The following is a 19,698-nucleotide window of genomic DNA, read 5'->3' as shown; positions in this document are numbered from 1 at the left end:
CTCCTGTTTCCATTGGATAGTCTAAAAGCATACCTGTACACTTTTTAACTGTTTCCTTCTAGAAAAGGTTTGACTAGAAAACTTTATTGAAATATTCTTTTATGTTTAAGAAAGATACTTTTTAAAAAATGCTTTGTGTTAAAAATGTTTAGGACTTAACAAGATTTTAAGCAGATATGTGTGGTGTGGTTATAAGATAACTTTAAGAATTAGATTGTGGTAAAAAAAAAAGTTTTATACTTTAGTGTTTCTAAGACTTTCTGGAATCATTTGCTTATCTTAAGTTTAGTAAGAATCGAATGACTTAACTTTGAGAAATAATGGCTTTTCCTTCTTCCTTTTGGCCCAGGGAGACCAGTGTAAATTTGATCATGATGCAGAGATAGAGAAGAAAAAGGAAATGTGTAAATTTTATGTACAAGGATATTGTACCAGAGGTGAAAACTGTCTGTATTTGCATAATATCCTTTATCACAAGGTATAATAACTTTACTTTTTCTAAATATTTACTTGAACATTTTAAATATGTATAATTTTGAATGAAACCTATGTTTTAGCTATGGTAAAATTATGTTATCCATGCCCAACTCAATATCAAAGTGGTTAAATTGTATAGATTTTTTTTTCCCCCATGAAAGAAAAGATGGATTCTTTAGTAATTCTCTCAAATGAAGATCCTTCACCTGGGTATTATAGCAGCAGGTTCAGGAGAGGGACCTATTCAGTCCCCAGAAAGACTGTCAGAATTTCTGCTGTGACATTAACTAATTGTATCTATAGTCATATAAGCTACTTTGTTTTTGTTTTTTTTAATGATTTTTTTAATTTTAATTTTTTTATTTTTTATTTTTTTTTAAGATTTTATTTATTTATTTATTCCTGAAAGACAGAGAGAGAGGCAGAGGGAGAAGCAGGCTCCCAAGGAGCAGGGAGCCTGATGCGGGACTCGATCCCAGGACCCTGGGATCATGACCTGAGCCGAAGGCAGACGCTTAACCATCTGAGCCACCCAGGCGCCCTAATTTTTATTTTTTTATTTTTAAAAGATTTTATTTATTTGAGAGAGAGAGACAGAGCGAGAGAGGGAACACAAGCATGGGGAGTGGGAGAGGGAGAAGCAGGCTTCCTGCTCAGCCGGGAGCTGGATGTGGGGCTGGATCCCAGGACCCTGGGATTATGACCTGAGCTGAAGGCAGATGCTTAATGACTGAGCCACCCAGGCACCCCTAAATGATTTTATTTTTAAGTAATCTCTACACCCAGTGTGGGACTCAAACTTAAAATTCCGAGATCAAAAATTGCAGGCTCTACTGATTGAGCCAGGTAGGTGCCTTCATATAAGCTACTTTGTTAAAAAAAACAAAAAAAGAAGCAAGAACTGCGTAATTTGAGAGTACTTATTTTCTGTATATTCTGTACTGAATAGAGGTTAATTGTCCCTTAATTTGGAAAATAACCCTAACTCTTCAGTGCATATGGTATAGACATGTTGTAAAAACATGGAACATAAACGTTTTAGGGTAGTAGCACCTTTGGGCACCACAAAAGTTGTTTTCCTTCAGTGATTCAGTAGAAGGAATCTGAAATTCTAACTTGAGAGTTTTTTCCTAGAGAATAATATTGAAGTTGTTTAAATTGATCCTATTTTAAACGGCCTTATATCTGAAGGCTTCAGATTTGTAAGACCTATCATTGTTATTGACTTTAATTCCCCCACCCCAAAAGAATGCTTTAAAAATAATCACATTTCTTGATGTATTTAAAATGCACATCCTTTTCTTGTATCAGTGAAATATGCCTGTAGTTTATTATAAAAATGGATATGAAGGAAAAGTATCCTATGATAGCCATTCAACTTGATTTATATAATTATAGATGTTTCATATAATTCAGTTAATAATCTATTGTCTTATATTTTAAATAGAGAATTTAGTGTTTCTGCTATTAGGAAAGACCTTTATATAGGGAAAATAAAGTCAGTAAATTAATAAATTATTGGATTAAAGTTGTTCTCTTCCTTAACATTTGGATTACATGAATATCCTTGCAAGTTTTACCATACAGGAACAAAATGTTATCAGGGTGAATATTGCAAGTTTTCACATTCTCCACTGACTCCTGAAACACAAGAATTGTTGGCCAGAGTAAGTACAATTTTAATTTTTGTTTTTCTTTTTTAAAGAATATATTTGAACTAAGGGTAAGAATTTTGAAAACACACTGTTTTTTAAGGTTACCATATGGGATATATTAGGACTGACAGTCTTAGAATTTAATTCCATTTAGAAAATTATTATTCATTTGTATATATTTTTTGTAGCTTAAAGGAAAATTTGTACTTATTGCTGGTGAAAACATTCCAGTTTATACTTATACAAGCAATAGGTATAAATATTTTTTTTTTTAAAGATTGTATTTATTTATTTGAGAGGAGAGAGGGAAAGTGAGAGAGAGCATGAAGCGGCAGGGCGGCGGTGGAGGGGGAGTGGGGGTGGGCAGAGGGAGAGGGACAAACAGACTCCTTGCTGAGCAAGGAGCCTGATGCAGGGCTCAATCCCTGCATGACCTGAGCTGAAGGCAGACGCTTAACCGACTGAGCCACCCAGATGTCCCAAGCAATAGGTATAAATTGGAATGTTCTTCAAACCTTCAGTGTGTTAGCAACCTTAGTAGCCAAGCTAACCAAAGGAAAACAGTAAATAGAAGAACTAGTACTCTTGTTACACTCTTAGAAGGAAAGCTAAGAATCTTTGGATGGCAAATATTTTTAGAGTTACATCAAAACATACTCAAGTAGTTATTTCAAAAGTTTTCTTCACGGGGTGCCTGGGTGGCTCAGTCGGTTAGGCATCTGCCTTTGGCTTGTCATGATCCCAGAGTCCTGGAATCGAGCCCTGCATCAAGCCCCTGCTCAGCGGGGAGCCTGCTTCTCCCTCTCCCTCTGCCCACCTCCCCTCGTGCTTGCTCTCTCTCTCAAATAAATAAAATCTTAAAAAAAAAGTTTTCTTCAAATATTCTTCCAATGAGGATTAGATAATTGAAAAATAATAGTCATTTATATTCTTTCGTTTCCTATATGTTAGTTGGAATTAGTGTCTTCAAAATTTTTTTAAACATTTTTTTTTTAAGATTTTATTTATTTGACAGAGAGAGACACAGCGAGAGAGGGAACACAAGCAGGGGGAGTGGGAGAGGGAGAAGCAGGCCCCCTGCAGAGCAGGGAGCCCGATGCGGGGCTCGATCCCAGGACCCTGCCCCGAGACGAAGGCAGACGCTCAATGACTGAGCCACCCAGGTGCCCCAGTGTCTTCAAAATTAAATTGAAATATAAGCGAAAATAAAAGATTCTCCTGGAACCAAGCCATATCATCTTGTGGCAGAAAGTTCTCTTGAGTGTATGCGAATACTAGAAAATCAAAGGTGCTTATTTCTGGGTATTTTTAGGTTGTAAAATTGAAGGCTTACCCTGGAATTAAAGTCATACCAATTATTTTGTTATTAGTATGAAATATATATGGAAAAAGATAGATGTAAAAGTCATCTTTCAGCCCTTATAGTAAATATTAGATGATTACTAGGATAAATAGTATTGGACTCACTAGACAATTACAAGAGCATTATGATGTACCTGAATTAGACATTGATACATAAAAATGATTGTGTGATCTTTTTTTTTCATATTAGGTTTTGGATACTGAAAAGAAGTCATGAAAATAAAAGGCATAAAAAAGGTAAAATTAGCTCTTAGCACATTTCTTTTTTCTCTCAGAAACATCTCTAGAAGTTGGCTTGGAAACATAGGACTTTTCCATTTTCTAAAATAGAAATCTTTTTATCTTCCCCCGCTAAAAAATTAAAAAATATTTGATATATATACACAGATATATATGTCCGTCTCCTTGGACCTGCTTCCCTCTCTTGGTTTGTCACTATCTTTTGTATTTTTTTTAATTTTTTATTGTTATGTTAATCACCGTACATTACATCTCTTTTGTATTTTTATTCTCTTTTGTTTCTTTGTAGATTTACCAAATGTGTATGATGCACTAAATAGTGTATTTAGTTTTGCTTGTGTTTGGATTTTATTTAAACAGTTTGGATTTTATTTAAACAATAAATATTCTGTGTACTTATTGGTGACTTGCTGTTTTCACTCAACATTATACTTCTTTTGGGGGAGAGGGAGAGAGAGTGCGAGCAAGCGAGCAGGGGAGAGAGGCAGAGGGAGAGGGAGAAAATCCAAGCAGGCTCCATGCCCAGTGTGGAGCCCGATGCAGGGCTTGATCTCATGACCCTGAGATCATGACCTGAGGTGAAAGCAAGAGTAAGACACTGAACCGACTGAGCCACCCAGGTACCCCTCAACATTATGCTTCTAAGATTTGTACATGTAGATGCACATAGCTTTTACTTATTAATTTATACTTTTATATAGCATTTAATTCTATGAATATGTCAAAATTTATTTAGTCATTCTACTGATGAACATTTAGGTTATTTTCAATTTTTTAAATATGAAGTATTATAAATAGTTATATATGTCTTTTGATGTAAATGTGTGTGAGTTATTCTGGATATAAACCAGGGAGTAGAATTGTATCATCTTAAAATTTAAGATAATACCAATCTTTTCTAAAGTAGTTAGAACAGTTTATACTCCCACGGACTGTGTAAAAGAACTCTTGTTACTCTATACTTGCCGATACTTTGTATTGTCAAGATTTTCAGTTTATTGGGCATAAAAGTGATGTCACATAGCTTTTTTTTTTCATGAAATTCAGCATCTTTTCTTACGCTTACTAGCTTTGAGTTTCATTTTTGGTGAAATCCCTGTTAGTGTTTTTTGCCTATGTTTCTTTTTGGGCTGATCATTCTTTATAAATTGATTTTATGTATTCCTGATATAATCCTTTATGAGGTATGTGTGGCAGGTCTCCCATTTTGTGGGCTGTCTTTTCCGTTTTTCTGAAGTGCCTCAATGAGCAGAATTACTTCTTTTGGCAATCTTAAGTTTTGGAGTTTTGCTTTTTACATTTATTTTTTACTCCTTTGGAAAATGTATCAGTTAACACCATAATGGTGTTAACAACCAAAAGCCTCTCACTAGCATATAAAAATAAACATTTCTTTTTCCATGCATCTACAGATTGGCTGGCAGTAGTCCGGGCCTGTCTGGGCTGGCTTTGGCTGGGTTGGCTCTGCTTCATGAAACAGGTTGACTAGGATGGTTCTGCTCCACGTTGGTCTCAGTCTCCTCCTGGGACCAGTGGGCTAACTGGGATGTGTTCCTCTCGTGGCATTGACAGAAGCTCAAGGCTGTTTGCATCACATTTACTCACAACCCATTGGCCTAAGTAAGTTACACAGCCAAGCCCAAAGTCAAGAAGTAGGGAAGTACACTCTACTTATACTTTCCACATGGGAGGAACTGCTGAATTACATGAAAAAGAGGGTGGTTGCGGCTATAAGGAGAAAAGAATTAAGACTAATTGACTTCTTTTTGAATGGTATGTGGTAGGGACCTAATTTTTCCTCTTTCCATATACAGATAAGCAGCCTCCCTGCACCTCAACTGAAAAGACTGCCCTTTTCCCACTGGTCTGTAATGCCTGCTCCCTCTATTACATATGTTTCCTTCAAACAAAGATTGATTTCTGGGGTATCTTTTCTGCTTCATTTCTCTCTTTCTCTAATACTCTGTCTCAATTACTGGAACTTTACTGGATTTTATATAGTTTGATAGTTTAATGCTGTTCTTCATAAATGCCTTGGTTATTTTGGGCCCTTCTTAAAAAATTTTTTTTGGTAAGATTTTATTTCTTTATCTGAGAGAGAGACAGAGCACAAGTTGGGGGGGGACAAGCAGACTCCCTGCTCAGCGAGGAGTCCAACACGGGGCTTGATCCCAGGACCCCGAGATCATGACCTGAGCTGAAGGCAGACGCTTAACCAACTGAGCCACCTAGGCGCCCCTATTTTGCACCCTTTACTTTGCTACGGTTTTCCCTTAATACTTTTTGGTAAATTTACAACATTGCATGACATCACCATATCCAATTTTAGAATGTTCTTGACACCCACAAAAAAGATCCTTTGTACCCATTTTCATTCACTCCCCAATCCCATCTCCAGTCTCCTTTCTGTCTCTAGATTTGCCTTTTCTGGGCATTTCATATAAATTTCAGTATGTGGTCTTTTGTCTGGCTCTTCATATAGTATAATATTTTTGAGATTCATCCATGCCTTATAGATCACTAATTTTTTTAATAATTGCCCCATTATTCCATTGTATGGTTAGGGATTTCTGGGTACTATGGTAAAATATATGTTTAACTTTTTAAGAACTGTGACATTGTTTTCCAAAAACGACGGCATCATTTTGCATTCTAGACAGCAAAGTAAGAAGATTTTAGTTTCTCCACATCTTCACCCACACTTGTTACTGTCAGTTGTATCTACTATGTTTGTAATTTGCATTTTTTCTAATGATTAATGGTGTTAAGCATCTTTTCATGTGCCATTGGTCAGTTCAGATCTTTACCTATTCTGTAATTGGGTCATCATCTTACCATTGAGTTGTAAGAGTTCTTTGTTGGATAAAAGTCTATTATCACATATGATTTAGAAATATTTTGTCCCAATATATGGCTTTGTCTTTTTGTCCTAATTTGTGCTTGCCTTTTTAAAATAGTATCTATTGAAGCATGAACATTTTAATTTTGATGCAATAAGTTTATAATTTTTTTATGGATCACGCTTTTGATGTATCAAAAAATTCTGTGTCTAACACAAGATCACAAGATTTGCTTTTATGTTTTCTGCTAAAAATTTGTATAGTTTTAGTTCTTATATTTATGTCTGTGATTCCTTTTTGAGTTAATTCTTGGAAAAGTATGAGCTAAGGATCTAAATTTTTCTTTTTGCATATAGATAGCCAGTTGCCCCAGCTCCATTTTAAAAAAAGATTACCAGGGCGCCTGAGTGGCTCAGTTGGTTAAGCAACTGCCTTTGGCTCAGGTCATGATCCTGGAATCCCAGAATCGAGTCCCGCATCAGGCTCCCTGCTCAGCAGGGAGTCTGCTTCTCCCTCTGATGCTCCCCCCTCTCATGTGCTCTCTCTCCATCTCTCATTCTCGCTCTCTCAAATTAAAAAAAGATTACCCTTTCTCCACTGAGTTGCCTTGGCACCTTTGTCAGAAATCAGTTGTCTATAAATGTAAGAATTTCTTTCTGGGGCACCTGGGTGGCTCAGTCGTTAAGCGTCTGCCTTCGGCTCAGGTCATGATCCCAGGGTCCTGGGATCGAGTCCCTCATCGGGCTCCCCGCTCAGCGGGAAGCCTGCTTCTCCCTCTCCCACGCTCCCTGCTTGTGTTCCCTCTCTCGCTGTCTCTCTCTCTCTCTCTCTCAAAAAATAAAAAAATCTTTAAAAAAAAAATTTCTTTCTGGACTTTCAGTTGTGTTCTGTTGCTTTATATGTTTACCTTTGTATGTTATATGTTATGCTCTGTACGTTTACCTTTACATGCTGTCACACTATCTTGTGATAGTGTCTTGTGATTACTATAGCTTTATACTAAGCGTTTTTAAAATAAGGAAATATAAGCTGTCAGTTTTATTCACCTTTTCAAAGATTGTTTTAGCTGTTTGGTGTCTTTTGTTTTTCCATATAAATTTTAGAATCAGCTTGTAAATTTCTGCAAAAAACCTATGCTGGGATTTTGACAGTTTGCATTGATCTGTGGAGAATTGCCACGTTCTGTGAATATGGGATGTATCTCAATTTATTTAGATCTTTAATTTGAGTTTTTTAGTTTTCAGTGTATAGTATGTTGTTTACACTTCTTTTGTTAAATTTTTTTCCTCTTTGATGCTGTTGATGAAAGGAATGTTTTTTAAACTTCGTTTTTGGATCATACATTCATAGTGTAGAGAAAGAACTAATTTTTGCATTTTGATCTTGTTTTCTGAGACTTCTGAACTCATTTATTAGCTCTATAGGTGTATATGTGTTCCTTAGGAATTTCTACATATTTTCTGAAAAATAAAGACAGTTACTTCTCCTTTCTAATCTGGGTGCCTTTTATTTCTTTTTCTTGAGTGATTTCACTGGCTCAAACCTCCTATGCAAAGTTAAATAGAAGGGACAACAGACATCATTGACTTTTTCCTGATACTAGGCAAAAAGCATTCAGTCCTTCACCACTGTGTATGATTCAGCTGTAGATTTTTCAAGATACTCTTCACTGGTTTGAGGAAGTTCCCTTCTATTATTTTTTCAAGAGCTTTTATCTTGGATGGGTGTTGGGTTTTGTCAAATGTGTTTTCTGTATCTACTGAGATTCTCATATCATTTTTTCCCTTTATCCTATTAATATGATGTACTACAATATTAAACATATTCAAATGTTAAACCAGTCTTGCATTCTTGAGACAAGTCCCACTTGGTCATGGTGTATAACCTGTTTTGAATATTTTTGGATTTGGTTTGCTAATAATTTATGAAGGAGTTTTATTCTATTCATGTATAGCTTTCTTTTATGATGTCTTTTTCTAGCTTTGATAGCAGGGTAATACTGGTTTCCTCGAGTGAATTGAGAGGTGTTTCTTCTTCCTTTATTTTCTGGAAGAGTTTTTGAAGGATTGATACTATTTCTTCTTTAAATGTGTGGTAGAATTCACCAGTGAAGACACCTGAGGCTGAGCTTTTCTTTAACAGAAGATTTTACTTAACTGATTCAATTTCTTTCCTTTTTATAGGTTTATTCAAGTTTTCTTTCTTGAGTCAGTTTTGGTAATTTGTATCTTCCTATTAATTTTGCCATTTCATCTAAGTTGTCTACTTTGTTGGCATGAATTTGTCCATAGTACTGTTTTATAATCCTTTTGATTTCTATATCAAGAAGATTTTTGTATCAAGAAGAGATTTCTGTGTCAGTAGTTTTGAGTTCTGTAAAATCAAGAAGAGATTTCTGTGTCAGTAGTTTTGAGTTCTGTATCATAGTGATGTCCCCTTTTTTCTCATTTTGGTCCTTTTGAGTACCTTTTTTTCTTGGTCAGTGTAACTAAATGTCTGTTTTGTTGATCTTTCAAAGAACCAACTTAGGTTCATTGATTATTTTTTTTTATTGATTTCCACTCAATTTTTATTTACTTCCTTCCTTCTGGTTGCTTTCTGTTTCGTTTGCTGCTATGTAGATTTTAGAGTCAGTTTGCCAAATCCCTCTTCCCCAGAAAAGCAAAACAAAAACAAATGCTTTGGGGGTTTTTTATTGGAATTTCTTTAGCTGTATGTATCAGTTTGGAAACAATTGACAGCTTTTTGAGAGTGAGTTCTTCAGTCCATGAATATATTGTCTATAGCCTTTTAAATGTCTTTTTGTTAAAGTTATCATTTTCCGCAGTGGGCCTACACATTTTTGTTATATTTTTTTTTCTTAAATACTTTATAATTTTGGATGTTATTCTCATATTTTTATTTATTTTTATTTTTTTTAAAGATTTCATTTATTTGACAGAGAGAGACTGAGAGAGGGAACACAAGCAGAGGGAGTGGCAGAGGGAGAAGCAGGCTCCCCACTGAGCCTGATGCGGGGCGCAATCCCAGAACCCTGGGATCATGACCTGAGTGGAAGGCAGATGCTTAATGACTGAGCCACTCAGGTGCCTCCTCACTCATGTTTTTAAAGTTGATTTTTCTGAATTGATTTAGCAACTTTGCTAATTTCTCTGTTAAATTTGATAATCTGAGTAAGTTTTTCTGTAGACATATCATCTGCATATAATGATTTTTATTCCTTGTGCAGTTCTTATTTTATTTTCTTGTGTTGTTGACTAAGGCCTTAATAGTACCAGATTTAGAAAATCAACTATATTGAAGTATACATTACATATAATGCACTCATTTTAAGCGTACAGTTCAGTTACATTAAGTATATTCACACTGTTTTGCATCCAATCTTCAGAACTTTTTTATCTTGCAAAACTGAAACCCTGAGCCCATTAAACAGTAACTACCCACTCCCTCCCTCCCCTATGCCCTTGGCAACCACCATTCTCCTTTATGTCTCTGTGATTTTGATGACTTCGGGTACCTCATGTAAGTGGAATCCTCGAGTATTTGTCTTTTTTGACTGGCTTATTTCACTTAACATAATGCCCTCAAGGTTCATTAATGCAGCATGTGTCAGAATGTCCATCCTTTTTCAGACTGAGTAATATTCCATCATATGTATCTACCACATTTTGCTGAACCATTCATCTGCTGATGGTTACTTGAGTTGCTTCCATGTTTTAACTATTGTGAATAATGCTGTTATGAACATGAGGTACAAATATCTTTTTGAAAATCTCCTTTCAAGACACCTGGGTGGCTCATTCAGTTGGGCTTCTGCCTTCAGTTCAGGTCATGATCTCAGGGTCCTGGGATTGAGTCTTACATCATGCCCCCTGCTCAGCAGGGAATCTTGCTTCTCTCTTTAATAAATAGATAGTTAGATAACATCTTTGAAAATCTCCTTTCAATTTTGGATTTATACCGGACATAGAATTGTTGGGCCATGTGATAATTCTGTTCTTAATTTTTTGAGGAACCACCATACTGTTTCCATAGTAGCTGTACCATTTTACATTCTCACCAGAAATACACAGGATTCCAATTTCTCCACATTCTCACCAACACTTGTTACTTTCTTTTTCTTTTTTTTATTTGATAGTAGCCATCCTAATGGGTATGAGGTAGTAGGCATCTCATTGTAGTTGTGATTTGCATTTACCTAATTAGTGATGTGCATCTTTTCATGTGCTTAATGGCCATTTGTATATCATCTTTGGAGAAATCCAAAGACTATTCAAGTCCTTTGCACAATTTTGAATAGGCACCTGGGTGGCTCAGATGGTTAAGTGACTGCCTTCGGCTTGGGTCATGATCCCGGAGTCCTGGGATCAAGTCCCACATCGGGCTCCCTGCTCAGCAGTGAGTCTGCTTCTCCCTCTGACCCTCTTCCCTCTCATGCTCTCTATCTCTCATTCTCTCTCTCTCAAATAAATAAATAAAATCTTAAAAAAAAATAAAAAAACAAATAGGGTTTTTGTTGTTTTAGGGAGTTCTCTGCATATTCTGGATTTTAATCACTTAGGATATATATGCCTTGCAAATATTTTCTCCCATTCTATAGGTTGCCTTTTCACTCTTGATAGTGTCCTTTGATGTACAAGTTTTTAAAATTTTCATGAAATCCAGTTTGTCTTTCTTTTTCTTGTGCTGCCTGGGCCTTTGGTCTCATATTCAAGAAATCACTGCTGAATCCAGTGTTGTCAAACTTGTATCCTTTTTTTCTAAAAGTTTCATAGTTCTGTCTCTTAGTTTAAGTCTTTAATTCATTTTGAGTTGATTTTTGTATGCGGTGTTTGGGAAAGGTTCCAACTTCATTCTTTTACACTTGGATATCCAGTTTTGCCAGCCTGTGATTTCCCCATTGAATGGCTTTGGCACCCTTGTCAAAAATTATTTGATTGTGTATGGGAAGGTTTATTTCTGGGCTCTGTATTCTATTCCATTGGTCTTACATGTTTGTCTTTATGCCAATACCATACTGTTTGATTACTGTAGCTTTATAGTCAGTTGTGAAATTTATTTAATTTTATTTTTTTTATTTTAAAGATTTTATTTATTTGAGAGAGAGAAAGAAAGAGCATGAGAAGGGAGAGGGTCAGAGGGAGAAGCAGGCTCCCCACTGAGCTGGGAGCCTGATGTGGGACTTGATCCCAGGACTCTGGGATCATGACCTGAGCCAAAGGCAGTCGCTTAACCAACTGAGCCACCCAGGGGCTCTCAGTTGTGAAATTTAGAAGCGTGAGCCTCAGCTTTGTTCTTTTCAAGATTATTTTGGCTCTTTGGGACCTATTGAGATTCCATATGAATTTTAGGATAGATTTTTGTTTCTGCAAAAAATGTCATTGTGATTTGATAGTGAATGCATTGAAGTTGTAGATCACTATTGACAACTATGTCAAGTCTTTCCAGTTCATGAACATGGGATGTTTTTCCATTTATTTATGTCTTTATCTTCTTTCAGAAATGTTTTGTAGTTTTCATTGTACAAGTCTTTCACCATCTTGGTTAAGTTGATTCCTAAGAATTTTATTCTTTTTGAGGTATAGTAAATGGAATTATCTTCTTGACTTCCTTTTCAGATTGTTTATTATTAGTATATAGAAATGCAATTGATTCTTGTGTGTTGACTTTATATCCTACTGGTTTGTTGAATTCATTTATTCTTTTTTTTAAGATTTTATTTATTAGAGAGCATAAGAGGGGAGAGGGTCAGAGGGAGAAGCAGACTTCCCGCTGAGCAGGGAGCCTGATGCGGGACTTGATCCTGGGACTCTGGGATCATGACCTGAGCCGAAGGCAGTTGCCCAACCAACTGAGCCACCCAGGCGCCCTTCATTTATTAGTTCTAACAGAATTTTTGTGGAAGCTTTAAGGTTTCCTGTGTATAGATCATAGATTTTACATATAGATTAGAGATATATAGATGAATGTTTTTTTTTTTAAAGATTTTTTTTATTTATTTGACAGAGAGAGACACAGCCAGAGAGGGAACACAAGCAGGGGGAGTGGGAGAGGGAGAAGCAGGCTTCCTGCAGAGTAGGGATCCCAATGCAGGGCTCCATCCCAGGACCCTGGGATCATAACCTGAGCCGAAGGCAGATGCCTAACGACTGAGCCACCCACGTGCCCCTAGATGAATGTTTTCTTAACATGATAAAATATATTATACCTTAATAAGAAAAATGAGCACCATACTTAATGGGGAAACAGTGGAGGCATTTCCACTAGAAGAGTTTATGTCCACTGGGACTGTCTAGTTTCTGAAAGTTGAATAGAATTCCCCTCTGAAAACATCTGTATCCAGTGCTAGTGTCATTTAAGAATGTCCTTGATGAAACAGTAAAAATTATTAATGTTGTTAAACCTTTATTCTTGATATATGTCTTGTCAGTATTATGTATAGCAAAATGGGAAGATGTATAAAGTATTTCTACGTACTCAATGGTATTCTCAAGGAAAAACATTTGTGTGCTTTTATCTTAATTGCAAGCTAAATTGCATAGCTCTGTTTTTTCATGAATACTCGAAAGAACAACTGAGGGGCAAACTTTTTTTCAGATGTGGATGTTTGGCAGGCACTTTTGCAAAAATGAATGAAATGACCCCATTACTTCAAGGAAAATAACTGAAAATACTTGTTATCAATGATAAAATTCTGGCTTTTGAGCAAAAATTATAATTTTGGAACATTTGATCTGTCTCTGTGAGCTTGAAAGTTTTCTTATACTTTTTGGTCAGATTGGTTGGTGATATTAAGGACTAGTGATATTTTAAATGTGTTTTAAATAATGTATAATGAAACATTTGAAAGGTATGCATAAATTAGTAAGCTAATATTTCCAAATAAATAATGCATGGTGTTACAAAATTATGCATGAGTTAAACATCCATTCAACCTACAATATAGATTACTGGGTTTTAATATAACGGTACAAGAAGTTCCTTGTGGTTTCAGATTTTATATTGCAACTGGAAATTTGGTTGCATTTGTTTTAGTATTTATTTGCCCACCACTTTGTTTTTTAGCTTTTTGAATAAGTTTTAGCCTTTCTTATATGGAGTATATAGTTGGGTTTTGTTCTGTGAGCCAAACATAAAATCCTTTGCTTCTTTTGATAAGTGAATTAAGCCCATTCACATTTATTGAAATGACTGAACATTTGGGTTAGTTTCTTACATTTTGTATTATAGTTACTGTGTAAATTATGTTACATTTGTGTGTTTTCCCTCTATGATGCATTTTCTTTTTTGCTCTTTTATAAATTTTGCTTTCTTCATCTCATTTTTATTTTTATTATTTAAAGATTTTATTTATTTGACAGAGACACAGCAAGAGAGGGAACACAAGCAGGGGGAGTGGGAGAGGGAGAGGGGGAAGCAGGCTTCCTGCCGAGCAGAGAGCCCGATGTGAGCCTCGATCCCAGGACCCTGGGACCATGACCTGAGCCGAAGGCAGACGCTTAACGACTAAGCCACCCAGGCTCCCCTCTTCATTTCATTTTTATTCTTTTTGTTCTTTTTCCACTTTTTCATCCAATAAACCTTATTGTTTCCCTTAAAATCTGTCCTGCTTTGTAATATAGTCTACATTTTTGACATGATCCTCCTTTTTGTATCATTTCTGACTTCAGTCAACTCTTGTCTGATTACTTGCATTTTTTTGCTCAGTTTTTGTCTTAGTTGTTGAATTTCAATTCAGGTTGTTTTTTCATATTCCTAAACAGGAATATTTAATTCAGTTTGGATTTTTGTGCTACAGTTTTCTGCTGCTGCATGGTTTTTGCGGGGGGAATGGAGTAGGGGTGGCTAAGTTGGTAATTTGTACTGGCTGATGTGTTTCTGTTGTTTTTTTCCTGTAGTTTTGTACAGATGAAGAATGCTTATGCCTACGCCTGTTCAAGACTGTGGATTTGGAGTGGTTTACAAGAGTCCTCATTTAAAGCGCCCTCTTGTGTCATTGTGATGTTGTGCATCTTCTTTAATGGATGGTGCGGAGGGGACAGAATCTAGTGTGCAAGTGAGGGAATTAGTCTGCACCAAGATGTTCCAGCCAGTGGAACAGGAGAGGAACATCTATGGCAGGGATGCTGGCTGGTAGGTCACTGTTGTGCTAGTAAATTGCAGAAGTCTTTTCTGATTGAGTTTTGTCACTAAAATAGGAAGCAAGGTTAGGCTGAGAATGGATGAAGAGGTGTAAGAGATTGAAGAGAGAAAACTGTTAGGTTTCTCTAAGAAGACGTTGGGATAATAGGTAGATGATGACTATATGGTTAGATCTTTTCATATCATTAAATACATTTGCAACATTTTTATGGTTGCTCACAATTTTGTTTTATGTCTTAAATTATGGTTTTGTGATTTTTTTTTTAAACCACTTCCCAGTTTTTTCCAATTTCTTACTATTGTAAATAAAACGGAACAGTCTCTTGCTATGCCATTCCTACACTTGGAGTTCTTAACTTTTTTGTTGTTAAGACATGAGAATGGTTATCTTTCTCATTGGTTCATAAACTGTAGTGAGATTGTACACGTGTGTAAAATGTAAATTTTAAAAGTGTGATGCTATCTTTAAAACAATAGTCAAAGACAAAATTCTCCAAGCACAAATCATGAGATTCTAAATATGCACTTTTACATAGTGGTGCTGATTATTATTAGAACAATACTGTAAGACTAAAACGTCATCATCGTTTTATTGCCGAGAAGAGTAATAGTATCACTGACTCGCTGTATACAGAGTATACCAAAAGTAGCAAATTCTTAGCGAAGTTCTGTTTGAAACTATGAGTCAGTTACTTTCCTCGTAACCTAATCCTGCTAAAGCGAGAAAGGGAATTGTGTGTACTGCAAGCAGAGGTTTATCACACAAGACAGTAGTTCCTGGGCCCTTAGCATCGGGAGTCTGTGAGCTAAGAGTGAGTCACCTCTTCATGCCCACTGCTATCTGCCAGGTTGAGTGGCTCACTCCCTGGCAGTGGTAGGGAGGAGGGCAAGACAATACACGAGAAGCTGCCAGAGGAAGTCACAGAGGAGAGAGGCTGAGTTGATATTTCACAGGATCCAGTACAAAAGTCTTCAATAATTTAATGAAATTGCACAAAGGAATGATTATATAACCTGTAGAATTTATACTTTGTACCCTTTAAACATCACATACAATTCAAAGGATTTCAGATCCTGCCATAGCTCATAATTAGAGAAGGTCAATTTTATGGCAGACCTGTATGTAAGCTAACATTGGCCAGCAACAAGCGAGCACTCATGCACACTTACCATCCGTGGGCACTGTGCTATTTTATTTAATACTGTTTAACTTTCTTATTTAAGCTATATTCCTCTTTGAGATAGATAATGGGATCAATGGCCTAGAAAAGGGAATAAATAGGAACATTTACTTTCTATTTTTTTATTTCCATGAACCTTGAAAATACTTATATTTGATCTTCTATGACAGTTTAACAATTTATTTCCTTATAATGTTACCTCTAGTACCATTCAATACTGATGAGGTCTAAATGTTTACCTGTAAAGTTCATGTATAAGAAAAAAACAATTTTATATTCCAAGGGGCACTACCCATCTCACTTGTAAACTTAGTGACCAAGCAGAGGGGCGCCTGGGAGGCTCAGTCGTTAAGCGTCTGCCTTCGGCTCAGGTCATGATCCCAGGGTCCTGGGACCAAGCCCCGCATCTCGCTCTTGCTCTCTCTCAAAAAAATAAGTAAAATCTTAAAAAAAAAAAAAAAAAAGACCAAACAGAGGTTTGAGGGACTGAGAAGTCAGAGAAGTTAAAAAAAAACTCTTACTTTACAACTCTTTTTTTTTTTTAAAGATTTTATTTATTTATTTGACAGAGAGAGACACAGTGAGAGAGGGAACACAAGCAGGGGGGAGTGGGAGAGGGAGAAGCAGGCTTCCCTCCCGCTCCCGCAGGGAGCCCTATGCAGGGCTCGATCCCAGGACTCTGGGATCATGACCTGAGCCGAAGGCACACGCCTAACGACTGAGCCACCCAGGTGCCCCTCTTAACTTGTATTAATTCAAGTTGAGAAGAGACCTATTCTCCCCAAAGTGCCCTTCATACCTAAGGCAGACATTAGGCTGTGGGTGTCTTATTATCTGGGTTATTATTGCACCCTCCAGCACACTCTCCTGCCTCTATTTTCCACTCTCTGCTCTCCAGTTCACTCTCTTTTCCTCAGTTAGAGCCCACTTCCCCATGTTCTGCTTCAGCCCTACCCCCACCCTGCGTAGTACCTGAATCAAGATCCATTTGTCCGCGGGTTCTTCAGTACCCCGCAGTATGGCCACCTCAGCCGTACCATGTTTATTCCCTGTTGCCTCATGCTCCTCACTGCTTCTCTTGGTTTCCTCCTGCGAGGGAGATGTCACTGACCCCCGTGACGCAGCTCCAGGCAGGTACATGAATACTAAAACCAGGATCAGTCAAAAAAAATCTGGACCAGAAGAAATGTAAGACCATTGTGGTAGGGAAGTCTGTACATGCATTTCTGCATCATTTGGCCAGCATGTTTATCTTGACTATCTTTATCTCTGATCTTTTTTAGAGCCCAAACAAAAAAGGATGAAGTGGTTATCTATTTAACCTCTCATTATCACAAAGGAGGTGGGATGTAAAACCTCACCTCTCCTAATAAATCATGTAAACAATTCTTATGTGGGTCTACTTCATGAGTGGAATGAACATGGTTTTCATTTCTTAAGATTGTATGTGACAGGTTTCATATAACTTTTTTTGTGGTCAGTTACTAAAAGCCACAAGACAGTTGTGGCTCAATTTTTTTCAGTTGGTAGATAGAGGTTTGAGGGATAATAGAAGATAATAGAAGTCTTTTGGTGTTTCGACTTGATCTAATTGTAGAACTTAAGGAATTCAGACCCAGAGATGTTAAATGACTTGTCCCTTGTCTTAATAGGCTTCCTGACTTCCAGCACAAGTGTCTCAGTTCATTGACTGGTTTTGCTAAGCATAACCATTGGAGGGTTGCTTTTAAAGATTTCTTCTGAGCTGTTGCTTGTTGAGGTCAAAATGCTATGATTTGGTGATCTGGCCTAAGGAATATGCGACTCATATTGCCAATTAGAAGCATGAATGCCACATTTGAGGTTTAGGGAGATCAGAATATCTCAGGTTAAGCACCTGCTGAATGCTAGGCTCATACATATGAAATCCTTTTCAGTACCTGTTACACTCCTATAATAGGGATTATTATAGGAATAGTAGTTGTTATTACTATTTACAGACAGGGAAACCATGTTTATAAGAAGGCATTATCTGCCCTGATTCTCCACAGCTTATATGCTTAGTTGCATACCATCACATATGTTTTCTCCCTTTCCTAACAGAATTTCAGTTTTGCTTAGGTGTCCTTTCCTCCTCCGTTATATCATTATGCTTTGTAGATGGTGGGCTCTGGCCTCAACCCTTAGGGTTGTAACAACAAAAATCTAAAGTTCGCATTGGAATCTTTTTATAGGGAAACTTAAAACAGTGATGCCTGGGGCCTACTGAGAAATTCTGATTTTCTTTTGGCAGGGGGCAGGGTGCAGGGAGGCCTGGGGTGTGGGCCTTAGATTTTTGGTAGCTCCCAGGTCATTCTCAAGCGTAGCCGAGGTTGAAAACATCTGGTCTCAACAACTAATGGAAGTGCCATTGTTGGCAGTAGCTGGTTTAGAACCAGCTTGAAATACGAATCCATGTCCTTGGTATACTTCTGGGAAAGTTAACATCTCTTGAGATACACAAGGAGGTTAGCCATTGCCATGTCTGAATATGACACCGGAACAGGTACAGCTGTCTTACGACCTCAAGGGGAGCTAGCTAACCAGCCGCCAGTGACAGAGAAGGAAGCTGGGAAGAAGCTGGGTTCTTGAGAACGACTGAGCCATGGAATCCCTCAGCCTTAGGAGATAATTAACCTTCACATTTCCTTTTCTACCACATGAGTAACGTATTTTCTTTACTCCTTAAACCCTTTTGATTTGAGTTCCCTGTTACCTGCAGCCAAACGCAAGCTAATAAATGTGAGCCAAGAATCAAACCGCCATTCATCTGTCCAAAGCTCATGCTTTTCCCCTGACCACCGTCTTCACTGAAGACGGTGTTCCCTCCGGCACGGAGCAGAAACTGGGAGGAAGAGATATACTTAAAGGAAAGGAGAAAATTTATATGTTGGGTCTGGAGGGATAAGATGCCCAACTTGCCTCAAAGTGGTATTGATTCCTGTGAAGTTTGCAACACTCTTCACATTATTTAAAAATAAAGTAAGAGAGAAAGTAGACGTATTTTTAGTTGCTATATGTCATTCTGGGATATGTGTTTATTTTCATAGTTAACATCTCTGCAACTGGAATGTATTTTACAGTTGGATGGAATATCACATTTTACTCAGCAGGTTATTTTTTCTTATTGGTGCATAAAAAATGGATCTTACTGATAAGTTAGTGACACTTAGATTTGATTGAATGTAAGTTTTAAATTGAACTTATGTATGTATATAGTCAAAAGTTTACTGTGAAATAAACAACGAAATTTATTTTGGATTAATAAATTATGAAAACATAAGGTTTTTTTTTATATGAAAAAGAGTGGTTCCTTGTCTCCCATCTTCCCGTGCCCTCTTTGTGGTAGGTAGAATTCTAAGATGGCTCCCAAGATTCTTTGCTCCTGGTGTACACAGCCTGTTTAACCACTTCCCTCTGTGGGCATTACTGTGTGATGGATTTCACTCCCGGGATTATCTTACATTATGTGTCAGAGATGAAGTGGTTTTACTTCTGATATAATTAAGGTCTTAAATCAGTTGGTTTGGAGTTTGATCAAAAGGGAGATGTTCCCAGGTGGGCCTAAGCTATAATAGATGAACCCTTAAAAGCAACTGGGTCCTTCCTAAAGCCAAAGATTAGAATGGAGTTTCTCCTGCTGGCCTTGAAGAAATAGGTTGCCATGTTGTGAAAGGGCTATGTGTCTAGAGCCGAGAACAACCCTTGAACAATGCGGAAAAGTGAGAGCTCAGTCTTAAAACCACAAGTTACTGAAATCTGCCAACCACCTGAATGAATTTG

At 37.1% G+C, this 19,698-nt stretch overlaps 1 protein-coding gene across 1 annotated transcript in view; it reads left to right on the top strand.

The window, feature by feature from the left end:
* ZC3H8 (zinc finger CCCH-type containing 8) overlaps positions 1 to 14,707 on the top strand; it is a 30,117-nt gene extending 15,410 nt beyond the window's left edge. Inside the window, exons 6-9 of the mRNA XM_088026422.1 lie at positions 350 to 463; positions 2,037 to 2,144; positions 3,685 to 3,731; positions 14,473 to 14,707. Coding sequence (XP_087882548.1) covers positions 350 to 463; positions 2,037 to 2,144; positions 3,685 to 3,711 — 249 coding nt within the window. The 3' untranslated portion in view covers positions 3,712 to 3,731; positions 14,473 to 14,707. The remainder of the gene's footprint in view (positions 1 to 349; positions 464 to 2,036; positions 2,145 to 3,684; positions 3,732 to 14,472) is intronic.
* Positions 14,708 to 19,698: the final 4,991 nt, after the last annotated feature.

The sequence above is a fragment of the Eumetopias jubatus genome, unplaced genomic scaffold, assembly GCF_037043125.1.
Source record: "Eumetopias jubatus isolate StellerSeaLion01/CBP00866 unplaced genomic scaffold, mEumJub1_p1.0 scaffold_9, whole genome shotgun sequence".
NCBI classification, from domain to species: Eukaryota; Metazoa; Chordata; class Mammalia; order Carnivora; family Otariidae; genus Eumetopias; species Eumetopias jubatus.
The sequence above is the reverse complement of the archived record's forward strand: the minus strand, read 5'-3'. Positions and strand labels throughout refer to the sequence as shown.